Source organism: Saccopteryx leptura, chromosome 11 (assembly GCF_036850995.1).
Source record: "Saccopteryx leptura isolate mSacLep1 chromosome 11, mSacLep1_pri_phased_curated, whole genome shotgun sequence".
Lineage (NCBI taxonomy): Eukaryota > Metazoa > Chordata > Mammalia > Chiroptera > Emballonuridae > Saccopteryx > Saccopteryx leptura.
In genome coordinates, this window is record NC_089513.1 from 21823775 (window position 1) to 21841233 (window position 17459).

Sequence of the window (17459 nt, forward strand, 5' to 3'; positions counted from 1 at the left end):
CTTTGCTTCTGGAGGCATTTCTTCTGGTTTGCTGTCTTTTATCTTCATTAAAAGCTGCTGCTACTGAAAGAGTTTTAGAAGCAAGAGTTGGAAGAGTTTCTTGAGGTTTACTTGACCCATTTTGATGGATATGGCTGAGGCTTTGTTGTCTGACTACCTTTGGCATACTTAGAAATCTTTGTAGGCTTTATTGGGAGGTCTGCAGCTGCTGCTTCAGCTAGCGGATGGACTTCTCAGCACCATGACTGCAACTTTCCCAACTCCATTACTCCGTTGGCTCTAGCTTGCTGCCACTTCCCAGGCTTTTCCTCTCCTGCCTTCCCAACGCCATTTTCCCTGCTGTTGAGAATGAAAACCTTTTTTAAAATTTTTCAACAAAATACTTGTTATTAGTAGACATACCTGAAAAGATGGTGACATAATTTCAAAGTAAAGTAATGACTAAAGGTGTATGCTAGGTAGGCATAATCTGTGCCGTAGTCCATTTTGGCTGCTATAACAATTTCATAGACTGCTTGTCTTAGAAACAAATTTATTTCTAACAGTCTTGGAGGTTGGGAAGTTCAAGTTCAACATGCCAGTAGATTTGGTGTCTGGTGAGGGCCCGCTTTCTAGTTCAGAAACAGCTGTCTTTTTGTTGTAATCTCATAAAGCTGAAAGGGGCTAGGCAAGGGAATTCTCTGGGGTCTCTTTTATAAAAGCACTAATCCCAGTCATTGAGGGCTCCATTCATGACCTAATAACATACCTAAGGCCCCACCTCCAGATACCATCACACTGGGGATTAGGTTTCAACATGGGTTTGGGGTGAGTGGTAACAAATATTCAGTCTATAGCAATCTATATGGTAAAATTGGCAGAATTACAAGGATAAGTCCACAAGTGTGTAATCATAGGAGTTTTAACATAACTCTCAGTAATTTAAGAAAAGATAGATAAAAATACAGGGTTTTAAAGGATTGGAAAGTGCAGTTAGCAAGCATACAACAATTACAGAATATGTATTTTCAGTTACCCATGGAATTTTACAAGAATTGTTCATGTACTAGATGTCAAAGCAAATGTTAACAAATTCCTAAGAATTTATACCTTACAAGTCACATCCTTGGACCCTGGAGCAATTAAGTTAGAAACATAATAGGAGGATAGCAACAACTCTCAAATCTGAGGTATATAGTAAGAAGCGTATTTCTTAATTTATGAGATGAAGAACTCATAAAAATTAGAAGTGTTTAGAACAGAGTGTTGAAAATACTACCTGTCAAAACTGGGTTACAGCAAAAGTTTAGATAGAACCTTAAGTGTTTATTAGTAAAGCACTAAGTAAAAATTGACTTAACTATACAATGTAATGAAAGAAAAAGGAAATAAAGTTGAGAAACATTAATGAAAAAAAATATAAATATATATAATTGGATCAACTAAACCAAAGGTGCTAAGTTGAAAAGACTGTTTGCCAAAATTGATAGAGAAGAAATAAAATTTTAAACTTAAGAACACTGAACAGCTTTTTGCCTTTAAACTTAAAAGGGTAGAATAGACAATTTCTAGCAAAATGTTACCAAAAATGGCTTAAGAATAAGAAACTTGATTATAGTTTAAAAACTTAAATTTATAATTAGAAATCTACTTACACCAAAATAAAGTAAAAATTCAAAACCAACAAAGCAAAACCCAAGTGAAAACCCCAGATGGGCAAGTTCTACACAACAGGAGGAATTAGTAATTCTAATCTTAATACAAAATGTTATAGAAAAAAACCATTTTGCAATTCTACTGTATTCTTGATCCTTCCAACAGAATGAGGATATTATAAGAAGGGTAATGTACAAACCACAATTCAGATAGCAATAAAAATTTTAGGTAAAATGTTAGTATTTGCTCAAATCAAAAAATATCATGACTAATTAGGGTTATCTCAAAAATGTAAAGATGATTAAATGTTAGAAAAATCTTAAATAAATTTAATAACAGTGCATCAAAGGAAAAAAAAAGCCATATGTTAATATTGACTACTTTTATAATTTGAAAACTTAAATTTATACCTCCACAAAATTCAAGTTAAGTAAAAAACAAAAAAGCAAAACCCAAGTGAAAACTCCAGCCGGACAAAGGGAAAAAGCCATGATCTAATTCAATTCAGTATTTGTTCTTGACAAAAATTGTTAGAAACTAGAAATATAAGGGGGTGTTGGTTAAAAAACAGAACAAATCAGGCACAGAAGAGTACATATGGTTTCATTCCAAGTATATGAATTTCTAGAACAGGTAAAATTACTTTCTTTGATAGAAGTCAAATTAATAATTGCCTGGGGTGAGAAGAGGAGATTGACTGGAAGGGACACAGGGGAACTTTCTGGGATGATGGATAGATGGACATGTGCATTTATTAATACTCATGGAACTAGATTCTTAACATCTGTGCAGTTTGTTACATGTAAATTGTGCCTTAATGAAGTTGATTTAAAACAATAATAAAAACCAAAGCATGTCTATATACCAGCAGCAAACAAAATTTAAATTAAAAACAACAACAACACTGATTAAAATGGCAACACAAACTACAAAATCCCTAGAGAAAAAATAAAAACATGTGGGACTTCATGGAGAAAATAAGACACATATAATTCAAATTATAAGAAGATGTGCTGTGTTTATGACTAGAAGACACAGTATTATATATCTGTCATTTTCTCCATTTGCTTATAAATTCACTGCTGTTCCAATTAAAGTCTCAGCAGGTAAAAGAGAATTTATCAGGTACCAAGACATACTTTGTAGCTTTAGTGGTTAAGCCATGGTATTTGCCTCAGAGACTAATGAAAGGGGTAAAAAAAGAACCCAGAAACATGAGTAGCATTATAATCAGAAGGGAAAAAGATTGAATTTATGGTACTGCCATACTTTGTCTTTGCTGGAGAGAAGATACCTGCATCACACCATACACAAAATAAATTGCAGGTTTCAAAGGCAAAAACTTTAGACTTAAAAGAGGACAGCATATGGAGAATTTTTAAGAAGGTACGAATGTATACACCCTGTATGATTTTAAATTGATGTGCTCAAATTTATCAGTTGAAATTAAAGTCACTTTCTCGGTGAAGATATATGTGGCATGTGTGTATGATTGACAAGAGTATTATCCAGAATATAATAAATAATTCCTGTGAATTACAAAAAACATAGTAAATGTGACCAAAGGATTCAAAGGAATAGAATTCTGACAAGTCAATAAACATGAAAGTATTCTTTTTTTTTTTTTTTGTATTTTTCTGAAGCTGGAAACGGGGAGAGACAGTCAGATTCCCGCATGCACCCGACCGGGATCCACCCAGCATGCCCACTAGGGGCGATGCTCTGCCCACCAGGGGGCGATGCTTTGTCCCTCTGGGGCATCGCTTTGTTGTGACCAGAGCCACTCTAGCGTCTGGGGCAAAGGCCAAGGAGCCATCCCCAGCGCCCGGGCCATCTTTGCTCCAATGGAGCCTCAGCTGCGGGAGGGGAAGAGAGAGACAGAGAGGAAGGAGGGGGGGGGTTGGAGAAGCAAATGGGCGCTTCTCCTATGTGCCCTGGCCGAGAATTGAACCCAGGTCCCCCGCACGCCAGGCCGATGCTCTACCGCTGAGCCAACCGGCCAGGGCTGTGAAAGTATTCTTTATTTTACAAAACTTTTTAAATCGTATTTATTGGGGTGACACTGGTTAAAAATTTACAGTATTCAGATTTCAGGTGGTGCATGATTCTACAACACATCTGTATGCTGCATTGTGTTCATCACCCCATTCACGTCTCCATTATTCCCCTTATACCCTCCTTCATTCCCCCACCCCTGCCATCATCACACTGTCGTCCCTGTCAGTGAGTTTTCTGTTTTTTTTTTCTTTGCTCAAGTACATAAGGCATTTTAGCTCCATCTATACGATGTCTTATTTTTTATATTCAATTAAATACAGCAAAATGCTAATATTTGACAGAGCTGGATAACTGAAGTACTTTCATTTTTTTTAAATAAAAATTTTAATTCACAGTAAAAAGGTATCTGGAGGAATAAATAAATTAAACAAGATGTATAAAGTCTTTATGGAGAAAATGATACAATTTATTGATGGATATTAAGTCTAAAATAGGTAGAAACATCTCATTTTCATAAATAAGATCAGTATCATAAATATATTGCTTTTCTACAAGTTAATGTGAATTTACTATACTTCCAATCAAAACCCTATATTTGGTGGAACTTGACAAACTAAACTTAAACTAACCAACAGAAATTTGAAAAGTAAGGAATGGGGCTCACTCTGTGGATATCAACACTTAATGAGAAGCAATAACTAAAATTCTGTGATATTGATGTAGGTATGAACAAGTACACCAATGAATAGAATATGAAGACCCCAATCAGACATTTATTTTAGGTATTTGATATGTGAAAGGAGTGGCATTATGAATTATTAAAAAAAAGATAAACTATTTAATGGTGTGCACATTAGTCTAACATCATAAAATAGTCTGGCCTTTCAGGAGATACTTAGAATCACTCTCTTGCCCCTTTAAATAAAAACAGATTCCTGATATGTTAGAAACCTAAGTGTAAAAAGCAGAACTACAAGGATACTTGGGGCGGGAGATATCTTTATGACATCAGGGAACTGCTTCATGCCTCAGCTACCTCATTGCTAACTAAGAGTACCTATCCCACTGGATTCAGATGAGAATCAAGTTAGTTAATGCTTACCTGTTTCTTAGGCTAATGTGTCAGAGTTAGCATTCAGTAAATGTTTCCTACTGTATTTGGGGGCAGAAAGGGGTTTCTTTTAAAAGAAGCTAAGTTGTATCATAAAATATTTTTGATTAAAATGTAAATTTGTGTATTTTAAAAGAAAATGTAACAAAGATTGTAAAGATTTGGAGATTTTTTTGAAATACGTATTTAGTGATTGGGTTTATATCAGAATAAAAATTAAGCAAAGGACAGTACAGTTGATGACTTCGCAAAGAATATGAACTGGAGTTTAATAAAACATGTAGAGCATGCTTTTTGTAAAACTTATGCAATCATTAATAACTTGAATGTTTTATTTGCTAGTTCAGGATAATCAGACCTCTTGCTAACTGAAACTTTCCACTGAGTAATATTATAATCCCAATTTTACTAAGATATCATTTGATAAGCTTTCTTACTAAACTGTAAAGATAAAGTTTTCCTATTCTGTTGAAACTTGAAAATTTAAAAGTATTATTTGTTGCTGGAATTAGGAACAGAATTAGTATCTGAACCTATTTTTCAGTTCTTACAGATGTTGAAAAAGAGTCTACCTTTAGTCCCAGAGCTTTCTGCCACACTGTTGAAGGAAATCTATTATGTCTGTAAATGATTTATTCACATTTCAGTAACAACTTGATTGTAAATTTAGTGTTCTTATTTTGTCTTCAACTTAGAATTTACTGACATTGATTCCTTGTAAAAACTTTACTCAATGTTTACATTTCAAAATGTGACTAAATAATGATACCTTAGCTATTTAAAATGCTCAACTGGGTGAAATGTATTGTCTGCATTACTGAAAAATACTATTTTGTTCCATAATTAAAAAGTTTCCCAGAGATAATTAGCCAGATGTCAGTCAGCCATTGTCACTAAGACATAACAATTTAAGGCTGATAACTTGAAGTGATCACATAGTTCTAAAGTGGTCATAACTGCTGTTCTAAGACATGGGACGTTGACATCGTGTGGTAGTACTAGCTCACAAAGTCATTCAGATGACCCAGAATAAGCTTAAACTTTTTATGTTTTCATTTTCATAAAAAAATAATTTAAAAGGTTTTATAGAAAAGAATACACCTGAACTCACAAGAAACGTTCTCCTAACAAAAGGGGAACACAGAACCTGTTAACTTAGATGCTTCTTAACATTGGGGATTCCTTTTATTTTGGCTGATTACACAAAAGTTTATTTTTTATTTATTGTCTTAGACTGAATTTTCATGAATGGATTGAGTTAAAGATACACTTTGGATGGATAATTCTTACGTTATGCTTGTCATAACAGTTTTTCACAAGGAACAAGGATCCTTCATGTAATTCAGAGTTTTGTTCTAAGGATAAAATTGGTGTGGGGCTGAAACAGGACCTGGAGAGTCTTTCTACAAGCCTGGAGATTAGATGGTCTGCTTTTCTGTAGGTCTAGTCTCTGCTATGTTAGGGCACACACTCTTGTTTGTGCACTGACCACCTTCTCTTCTGAACCTCTGCTCCCTGATTGTATGATAAATATGGCTACTTGTATAAAGACATGTATAATACTGACCCTGTAACCTTAGCCTTCAGATTTGCTTTTTAGTATTCCAGTTAGTGATTAGTGTGTACCATTCCATTCTGCTAGCTAGCGGCAGTTATCTTTGAATCCTCCTTTTCCCTAAACTGTCCACCTCCAGTTGCTCAATAACAACGCGAATTGTCTCTAAAATAACTGAAGTGTTATCATTAGCCCTAACTTCTGTCTTCAGCTTTTTAATCTGACTGGCTTTCCTCTCCCCTATCTTCTTTCATATTACTTTCTTATATACCATATACAAACCTTTCCTTGTCTCTAAAAAATGAACTTTCTGCCTGGTCTATTCTTCCTCTCATCAGACTTCTGCTTTGGCATTGCTTTTGTGGTACCTCTCCCTTCCAAAGGTTGAGTTAATAAGCTTGTTCTCTGGGCTTGGATAAGACTGCGTCACATGGTATTGAGGCTTATATAGCTGGCTCCAACAGCATGCTTTGTAACAGAGTAGGAATTCAGCAGAGGCCAAAGGTAGCCAAAGGCTGCCTGGTAGTCTTAAATGTCTACTTTGGTGGATTATTACATGTGTTTGATGGAGTTTTATGGGATGCTTTATTTTGTCAAGCTGTAGTTTTATGTACTACAGTGCTTATTTATGTGTATTGTAGTCTACCACTATAGACAGCAATGTTGCTGTCAAGTTCTCATTGTTCTTTATTTTAGAAGTCCCTAACTCAGAGCAAACCTTACTTTGTCGTCATTTTTGCATTGTTAAAGAAAGTCACATAATCCTGCTTTTTGGTTCCTTTTCATTTTTAGTGTCTGAACCACAGCTGGGCTAGCTATCAAGGGTGCCAGGACAGCACTCTTATGTCGAGTTTCATGAGATGTCCCTGGTAGATGGTTTATATGACCAAATAAATTTATGAAATTTAGCATACTATATTGCTTCTGCTGGAAGACCCTTGGGGCAGTCTTGGATTGAGGTTGGGGACTTCTTAATTATGTTTCCCTTATGAGGGGAATGAATATAATTATAATTAGATTGTGACCATTATTTTCTAGAAAACTAGACCAAGGCCTTACTATCTTTAGTTGGAAGACCATTTTTCAGAATGGTCCTCCTAGAATTCATAGTCCTTTTTTGAGAATTATACTTACATTTCTTATTTTAATAAAGAAATCATCTGACTTTGCTAGTCATGGAACTTCTTAATGTATTTGTCCTGATACTGTTTTGTTTTTTTAAATTGTAATTTACATTTGATAAAATGCCAAAACTTTAAATATTCAGTTTTGTGAGTTTTATAATTGTATACTCACATGTAACTACTCAAAACAAAATAGAAAATAGTTTTATCACCTCAAAAAGGTACTGTACGCCTCTGACCAAGCATTTCTGAATGTGTCTTCTCTCCTTTCCTGAGGCAGTCATTTTGAATTCTGTCACTTGATTAGTTACCTTTGTTGTTGGGAGTCATATGTAGAATCAGTATGTATTTTTGTGTCTTTTGCCAGCATGATCGTTGTTCGTTTGTTGTTGTTTTTTCCCGAAGTTGGAAACAGGGAGGCAGTCAGACAGACTCCTGCATGCGCCCAACTAGGATCCACCCGGCATGCCCACCAGGGGGCGATGCTCTGCCCATCTGGGGTGTTGCTGTGTTGAAACCAGAGCCATTCTAGCACCTGAGGCAGAGGCCATAGAGCCATCCTCAGTGCCTGGGCCAACTTTTCTCCAACGGAGCCTTGGCTGTGGGAGGGGAAGAGAGAGACAGAGAGGAAGGAGAGGGGGGAGGGGCGAAGAAGCAGATGGGCGCTTCTCCTGTGTGCCCTAGCCAGGAATCGAACCCGGGACTCCTGCACGCCAGGCCAACACTCTACCACTGAGCCAACCGGCCAGGGCTGCATGATGGGTTTGAGATTCATCCAATCTTGTATTCCTTTGTATAAATAATACCATGGTTGGTTGGTTGTTTTTCAGTTATTAGGGCTGTTTTAGCTGTAATGAATATAGCTGCTATGAACTTTCTGGTACATGTCTCTTTTTGTGGACATAAATTTTCATTCTTGAATATATAGCTAGGAGTGGAATTGTTCTCATGTAGGGCAGGTGTATGTTTAAATTTAGAAATTTGCCAGTTTTTCAGAGGCATTGTACCATTTTACACTCAAATCAACATGTGGTAGTCTGAATATAATGTATAGATTATATTCTTGAGATGTGGAAATTATGGAATATCTGGATGAGCAGTAAATGTAATGGCAAGAGGTAGTAGAGACTTTAGAGAATACAATAGAACAGTGGAATTAGAGACTGGAGTGATGTGCTTTGAGGATAGAAAGAAATAAGACATAAGCCAAGGAACACAGGAGGTGACTAGAAGCTGAAATAGTTGAGGAGGTGAATTCTCCCCTTAGACTCTTCAGAAGGAACCAGTCCTGAGGACCTTGACTTCCTTTAATCCATTGAAACTCATTTAGGTAAATCTGTGTTGTTTTAAGGCACTGAATTTGTGATAATTTGTAAAGGTAGCAATAGTTAACTAACATCCTCCATCCTCACCAGGTTTGGTGGTTGTGGATATTTTTAAGTCATTCTAGATGTTGTGAAATGGTATTGCATTGTGGTTTTAATTTGCACTTTCCTGAAGAACATTGACATTAAACACCTCTTAAGGGCCATTCCTGTTTTTCCTTTCATGAAATATCTATAATTTGTTCTTTGCCTATTTCTTTTTTAAAATTGAGTTCAGGTTCTGGCCTGTTGGCGAAGTGGATAGAGCATCTGCCCGGTGTGTGGACATCTCGGGTTCAGTCCCTGGTTAGGGCATACATAAGAAGCAACCACTGTCTGCTTCTCTTCCCCTCCCTCTTCTCCTCCGTCTTCCCCTTCTTTTTCTTGTCCTCTCTCATAGCCAGTGGCTTGATTGGTTTGAGTGTCAGCCCCTGGCACTGAAGATAGCTAAGTTAATTTGAGCATCAACCCCAGATGGGGTTTACTCAGGGTACATGCAGGTGTCTGTCTCCCTCCTCTCACTTAAAAAAATAAAAAAAATAAAAAATAAAAACTGAGTTAATCATTTTTTCTCTCTTCTTGTAGGTGTGTTACATTCTAGGTAGTAGTCCTTTGTCAGATGCACACACACATACACTACTTTTCTCCAGTCTGTGACTTGCCTACTTATTTTTTTAATGGTATCTTTTTGTGTTTCCATTTTAGAGCTTAAGGTCCTGCTTTCCCATTTAGGATGGTAAAAGATAATGATTGGAGCTTATTATTTTTCATATTGTTGAAAAGTAGATTGTCTTGGTGAAAAATGAATTGACTATCGGTATGGGTCTAGTTCTAGACTCTCTTCTGTTTTACCTATTTTTCATATGCCCACTGTAGACTCTTGATTACTAAGGTGTTTTAGTAAGTCTTGAAATAAGGTGGTGTAAGCTCTCCAATATCCTTTTTTCCTTTTTCAGATTTGGTTTGTTAGTTTAGATATTTTTATTTCCATAGTAATTTTAGTATCAGTTTATCAATTTTTTTCTTTTTTTTTTTTAATCCTGCTGAAATTTTGATAGGGATTACATTGAATTTATGTATCAAACTAGGAAGAATGGATGTTTAAACACTATTGAGTCTTCTAGGCTATAAATATGGTCTTCGTTTCAGTCTTTCATTTCTCTTAGCAGTATTTTGCAATCATTAGTGTAGCAGTTTTGAATCTTTCTTTAGATCTGTAGGTTTTTTGTTGTTGCATTTTTATTTATTTATTTATTTATTGTATTTTTCTGAAGCTGGAAACAGGGAGAGACAGTCAGACAGACTCCTGCATGCGCCCGACCGGGATCCACCCGGCACGCCCACCAGGGGGCGATGCTCTGCCGCGACCAGAGCCACTCTAGCGCCTGGGGCAGAGGCCAAGGAGCCATCCCCTGCGCCCAGGCCATCTTTGCTCCAATGGAGCCTTGCCTGCGGGAGGGGAAGAGAGAGACAGAGAGGAAGGAGAGGGGGAGGGGTGGAGAAGCAAATGGGCACTTCTCCTATGTGCCCTGGCCGGGAATCGAACCCAGGTCCCCCGCACGCCAGGCCGACGCTCCACCGCTGAGCCAACCGGCCAGGGCCTGTTGCATTTTTAACGGGTGTTTTTTAAAGTTTCATTTTCCAATTTTTTGCTTGTGTGGAGAAATGGACTTAATTTTGGTGTGGTGACCTTCTATCTTCAAACTTTGCTCTGAATTCACTATTTAGTTTTACTATTATTTTAGAGAGTATGCAGTCTTCCATGGAGACAATAAAATCATTATAGAATATACTTCTTTCTGTCCAATTTTTATGCCTTTTGTTTCCCTTTTTTACTTAGTGTACTGGCTAAGATCATCCAGTGCATTCATTATTGAATAGAAGTGGTGATAGTGGACATACTTGTTTTATTCCCAAATCATAAGGGAATGGTATTTAATGTTTTATCATATGTTACTGTTCTAGGTTTTTCATAGATGTCCTTTTTCAGGTTGAAGAACTTCTTCCTCTTTGTCTAGTTTGCTGAAAGTTTTTAGTCAGGGATATTACATTAACATTGTCAGATGCTTTTGACATCAGTTAGAATGGTAAGGATTTTCTTTCTCCTTTATACTGCAAATGAGGTACTTGATATTTTTAATGTTAAACCAGTTTTGCCCCTTAGAATAAACCCCACTTGGTGATGATGTATTACCTTTTCCATGTATGTTACTGGCTGTGATTTGCTAACATTGTGTTAAGGATTTTCGCATCTAGTAGTAATAGACCTTAGCTTTTCCTTAGAGTGTTGGGCTCAAGCCATTTTCTTGCTCCTGTTTCAATGTCAGATAGCTTTTCCTTCTACTCACTCCTTGATATCAGTGCATCTTTGTCTGGGGACTGGTGGTGGCAGTCTTTCATGCCTTCTAATACGGGACTGGTATTGCACTGAGAATACTTGTTTCTGTGTGAGAAGTGGACAAGAAGATTCTGCACCCCCTCTCCCACCCCCAACAATACATAGCTTTTGCTCTGCTCTTCTCCTTGGGCACAGGAGGCTTTCTTGCATTTTCCCTTCTGGTTGAAGGCTTTGCTTTAAATGAGATGCCTCTAAGGATGAGGATCTCTCTTCCATCTCTTGCTCCAGGCCAGTGTTTGTCAAGAGAATTGAGTAGTTGAGGCCCTTGGAGAGAAGCACTTGTAAGTGAAGATTCCCCTGCTGTCTGTCTTTCAGGGATTCTTTACTGTCATCCTAGCTGACACTCACTCTTTGTCTTTACTTTTACCTTTAATATTCAGTAGATTGACTATGAGCATGTTTCCTTTGCACCTGTGGGTTATTGGCCATCATTTTTGGAAAGCTGTTGACCATTATTTCTTCATACATTTTTTTTCTGCCTCACTTTCTTTTTCATCTCCTTCTGGTACTCCCAATTTAACTGTAATTGACATTTGGCCTTAGATGTTTTGGGGTTTATTTCCATACTGTTTTCTCTTTGTATTTCAATTTAGGTACTTTGGCCTTCAGATTCGCTGCGCATTTATGTCTGTTATTAAACCCATCTAATAATCTTTAGTTTCTGATACTATATTTTTTAATTTCTGACATTTCCCTCTGATCTTTTTTCATAGCTTTAATATCTATGATGAAATTCTCCATTTCATAATGCATGCTGTCTCTCTTCTATCAGATCTTTTAGTGTTTTTATCATAGTTATTTTAAAGTCTGTGTCTTGTAATTCCAACATCTGAACCCTCTCTGATCTGATTATATTAATGATTTCATCTTTTGACTGTGGTCTCTTACTCCCTGTCTTATATTTTTGATTGAATGCTAAACGTTTGTATGAAAACAGTACAGATTGAAGTACAGGTTATTTACTTCCAGAAAACGGTTCATCTGTATGTTAGTCTGATAGTAGGGCTAAGTCAGTAAGAAGAATAGTTGAAATAGTTCTGGGTTTTGTTGCAACTTTAGTTTGGTTTTTAAGTGTTTTGAGAGAATGATTGGGACTTTGTGCAAGATTTGTTGTCTGATTGTAATTTCAGTTATTTCTTTGTGCTTTATATCTGAGCCAAAAGCTTTCTGACCTGTGGGTGATTTCTCCGCTTTAAAGCCAAGCTGTCTGTTCCTTGATCATTTTGGTGTTCTTTTTTGTCCTTTAGTCCTCCCCCAGGGTTGTTTTCAGCAGACCTTTACCCTTGCCTTCGGAGTTTTAATTTCCAGCGTATCTGGGTAGAATTAGTTTGTTGTTGTTGTTTGTTTGTTTTTATAGTTCTCCTATTTTTCTTTTAAAATTACTGTTACATTTTTTTATTATTTTGTTGTATGTTGGACATTATAGTTAACTGTGGAGGCTCCAGGTGATAACCTTTCATCAGTGATGATTCTTCCTGTCTTGTCAGAGAGTGTGAAAGGCTAGTCAATTCAATCAAGGAGTGTTTCTTTTAACTTCTGTCTGATCTCAGCCCTTGGTAGCTGGAAGGAATGTCAAGAGTTCTTTGGAGTGATTTATTTATTTATTTTTATTTATTTATTTATTTATTTATTTATTTATTTACAGAGAGAGAGAGAGAGAGGGACAGACAGACAGGAACGGAGAGAGATGAGAAGCATCAATCATCAGTTTTTTTTCGTTGCACACTGCTACACCTTAGTTGTTCATTAATTGCTTTCTCATATGTGCCTTGACCATGGGCCTTCAGCAGACTGAGTAACCCCTTGCTCAAGCCAGCGACCTTGGGTCAAAGCTGGTGAACTTTTGCTCAAACCAGATGAGCCCGCGCTCAAGCTGGCAACCTCGGGTACTTGAACCTGGGTCCTCGGCATCTCAGTCGACGCTCTATCCACTGTGCCTCCGCCTGGTCAGGCATTTTTTTTTTCTTTTTACTTCTGCCCATTTCTCCCCTCTCCTCGTCAGAAGACAGATTTATTGCATTTGAGGATGACCATAATGCTTCTTAGGGTATCTCTTAGCTTTCCAGCTCTGTCCCACAACCGTTGACATATTTTCAAGCAGTTGGTGAAGACCTGTTGGAAATGAGTGATTGGGTAGTGCAGGTTTGCTCTATGAAATTTTTGGAATTCTAATATGTCTTGTCAGCCTACATGTTGCTGTTAAGATTTATTCAAGTTGGGCTGATTTCTCCTTACATTCATCTGTGGTGAGATTATTCCTTCTTAGCCACTCCACCAAGAAAGAGACCACCTGTGGGCCTCTCTTCTATCAAGGCTCAACACTTTTTGAAAGTTAGTTTTACCTAGGTTACTTTGCATTCTTACTCTCTGATGGGTTCAGAAAAAAACCATGATTTTGTAGCTTATTTGGCTTGTTTTGATTATTAGGGTGAAAGTGATGGTCTATTGTGACTTTCTACAACCTGATTAGAAGTGTAATTCCTCTCCTGGAGTATTTTTTAGTATATAGTCTGGTAAATACCTGATAGAATTTATTTCATTCCAGTTGATTTTCTGTAGTATTTTTCAGAGGTAGGTTTATGAACATTTTTCATCTGAAGTCTTAACTCCAGTTTTGTCCTTAAGTGGTAAATGATCCTTTATTTTGAGATTAAAGCCATCAACATTAAAATTTAATTGAGCTTGCAGAGAGTGTGGGAAGAATTTGTGATAGATGCATAGAAAACTAAGCAAATAAAAACCTAAGATAATTAACTCTGGGGAAAAGAAAGAATTGCACAAAAAGGGAAACATGATTAAGTAGTAGTTTACTGCCAATTTCATCAGGTACAGAACTACAAATGGGAGTTAATTATCTTTAAGGTTGGAGGAATATGAGTGGTTGTGGTATAAATCTTCATTTTCCACAGAAAAATTATAGATAATAACTAAAGTTGATATTCAAAGGATACCATTATAAGCCTATTACAATAGTCCCCTCTTATCCGTGGGGAATACATTCCAAGACCCCCAGAGGATGCCTGAAACCACATAGTACTGCACTCTGTGTATTACTGGGGTTTTTTTCTTTAATACATACCCATGATAAAGTTTAATTTATAAATTAGACACAGTGAGTGATTAACAGTAACCAGTAATATAATAATTATAAGTGTGTTATGAGAAAGGTTATATTAATGTGATCTTTCTGTCTTCTTCTGATAACCAACCTAATAACTGAGATAGCTGTTAAGGCACTAACAGGTAGGGAGAGGATACATCATGGATATGCTGGAGAAAGGGATGATTCACGTCTTGGGTGGGATGGAGTGGGCAGTGCTAGCTACTGAGAATGGCTTGCACCTTAAAACTTATGAATTGTTTATTTCTGGAATGGTGCATCTAATTGTGGACAGTGGTTGACCATGGATAACCGAAACCCCGGAAGGTGAGATTGCAGGTGGAGTCTTGGGGGGAAGAGACTACTGTATTGAGTTATAATTAGCAAGATTAAAGATGTGAGAAGAGCCAAGTACCTATATATTTGACTATACCGTCTATATGCATTGTTACTTAGTTAAAAATGAATATATATATTTTTAAAAAGAAGCTTAATTAAAAATCTTCTCAAAGGATGTAAAAGTGAAGCAAACCTTTTCTTTCCAGATTGTATTTACCTTTATTTCTTTACTTTTGTTGTTTACACTTGATTCATCCTTTTCCTTTCTTACAACTATAGGTATTTTATGATACTATGTAGTTATGAAAGTTAACTTTGGGGAGATTTGGCTTAAAATTTTTTTTAAATTTTTTTGTAAAGTGTTTTGAGAATTAAATTGAAGTTCTAAAAAGTGAGAAACTTTTTTTTTTTGGTGAAAATATTTTAGGTTTTGACACTGTTAGAAGTTAAAGTAGTATTGATAGTGATAAGCTAGTCCAGTATTGATAAAGTTTTTTTGTTTGTTTTGTTCTTTTTTAGTGAGAGAGATGAGAAGCATCAACTCATAGTTGCAGCACTTTAGTTCACTGATTACTTCTCATACATGCCTTGACTAGGGGTCTCCAGCTGAGACAGTGACCCCTAACTTGAGCCAGCGACCTTTTGGCTCAAGCCACAGACCATTGGTTCATGTGTTTGATCTCACGCTCAAACTGGCAACACCAAGCTCAAGGCAGTGACCTCAGGCTTTCGAACCTGGGTCCTCTGTGTCCCAGGTTGACTCTCTTATCCACTGTACCACCACTTGGTCAGGCTGATAAAGATTTTTCTTGCAAAATTATTGTATTTACCCACTTTTAACATTGTCTTTTTTGTAAAAGGGTTTGTTTCCACAGTTTTAAATTAGCAAAGATATTTTCATGCGTGAAGAAAACTCCTGAAAGTCTGTTGTGAAAGTTATAATTTGAATTTCTGTCTCATTTTGTAATTTGTTTTTGGTACCATGTTGAAATTATTACTTGATTTTGATAGCCTCTAAATGACCTTTTCCATGTCTTTTGTAGGTTAGGTAAAAGAGGATATTTTCTTAGTGTGGATTGCTGCCTTTGGTAAGAACATGTCGTCCATCCTGCCGTTCACTCCACCAGTTGTGAAGAGGCTGCTGGGATGGAAGAAGTCAGCTGGTGGGTCTGGAGGAGCAGGTGGCGGAGAGCAGAACGGACAGGAAGAAAAATGGTGTGAGAAAGCAGTTAAAAGTTTGGTGAAGAAGCTAAAGAAAACAGGACGATTAGATGAGCTTGAGAAAGCCATCACCACTCAAAATTGTAATACTAAATGTGTCACCATACCAAGGTAAGTTTTTGTTAGATCAGAAATTTGATGGTCATCCTGTTGAAAATTGCTTGCAGGAATCTGAAGGAAATTGATTGAAATTTTGTTACTTTCAACTCAATGGTGTTAGATCAGAAATTTGATGGTCATCCTGTTGAAAATTGCTTGCAGGAATCTGAAGGAAATTGATTGAAATTTTGTTACTTTCAACTCAATGGTGTTAGATCAGAAATTTGATGTTCATCCTGTTGAAAATTGCTTACAGGAATCTGAAGGAAAGTTATTGAAATTTTACTTTCAAGTCACCTGTAAATAGGTATTATAAAAATAAGACAACTGTTTTTAGCTTGTTGTATTAATTTTGTTTACTCTTTAGACTTGTTTATTTTTCAAGTCATTTTCTTGAACAGTGAGTGAGGTTTAATCCAACAAAATAAAATACTTCCATTGTATTGTTTTATCTTCACTGTCTTCATTTGCCTTTGTTGCCTAAATGCTTCCTTGTATGTTATCTGATTTCTGTGATTGAATGACATTTGAATAAAGATTCAGTGCTTTGTCATCACTAGTGCAGCAGTGATAGACAGTTTTCTCCCATCTTGGTTAAAACTTCAGTGTGTAAGAAGTTAAAAGAGATTGCTAACGTGATGAATTATATATATATTTTTTTGTTTGAGTTGTAGCATTACTTCTAAGAAAGTGTAAAGTATGCGAGGCAGCTTCTTAGATGTTACTGGTTGTCAGACGTGTCTTGGAAAAGTACCTCTTGTATTGGAAGGACCTGTTACTTAAGAGTTTGAGTATTATTAGTGTAAATTTAATCATTTATAGATAAGTACCACTGTCAGAAATACTGTTTTGTTTTAAGTAATGTAGCAAGTGGTTATTGTTTCATTCCTTTTTGTGCACATTACAGGGTTTTTGGAGAATGTCTGCATAAAAGGATTGTTTGCATTGTCATACACATGGGCTAGCATATACATATATAGCACATGAAACCATTCTAGTGATTTCCAGTGAATTTTGGGAAATACACTTTGGATGCTTGTTGATAAAAGATCCAGTCTATCTACTTGGAAATACTAGTAGTAGAATGTTTGCTGTCTTGTTTTGTAGATTAATTATCTGTTTCTTTTACCATGTGTGTTTCATGTATATCTTAAATAAGAGTCATTTTTTTGGTTTATTCATTTGTTTTACAAATGCTTATGAGTGCCTGGTGTGTGCACTGTACTGTTTCTAGGCACCTGTAGGGATATAGTGATGAGCAAAACACCAAGTTCCTGCCCTCACGAAGGATAGATGTATACAATAAACAAGTGGACAAATTAATATAATTTGAGATGGTAATGAGTGCAAAGAGAACCATGACTGAGATGTAAAGCTGCATTGGATTGGACTGTGATGTTTAAGTTAAACTTTGAGAGGCACCAGGCTAGCTTAATTTAGAGTCTTCTAGGCAGAGGAAAGAGCTGGTGTCAAGTCTGAGGTGGAAAATAGGTTATTGTAATAGAGGATTTTAAA

The 17459-nt window shown here is 36.5% G+C and overlaps 1 protein-coding gene across 4 annotated transcripts in view; it reads left to right on the forward strand.

Moving 5' to 3' along the window:
• Positions 1 to 17459, forward strand: part of SMAD2 (SMAD family member 2) — an 84366-nt gene that overhangs the window by 15668 nt on the left and 51239 nt on the right. For all 4 annotated transcript variants that reach the window (XM_066353404.1, XM_066353402.1, XM_066353405.1 and 1 more), the window contains one exon: positions 15668 to 15956. In XM_066353404.1, coding sequence (XP_066209501.1) covers positions 15721 to 15956 — 236 coding nt within the window. In that variant the 5' untranslated portion in view covers positions 15668 to 15720. The remainder of the gene's footprint in view (positions 1 to 15667; positions 15957 to 17459) is intronic.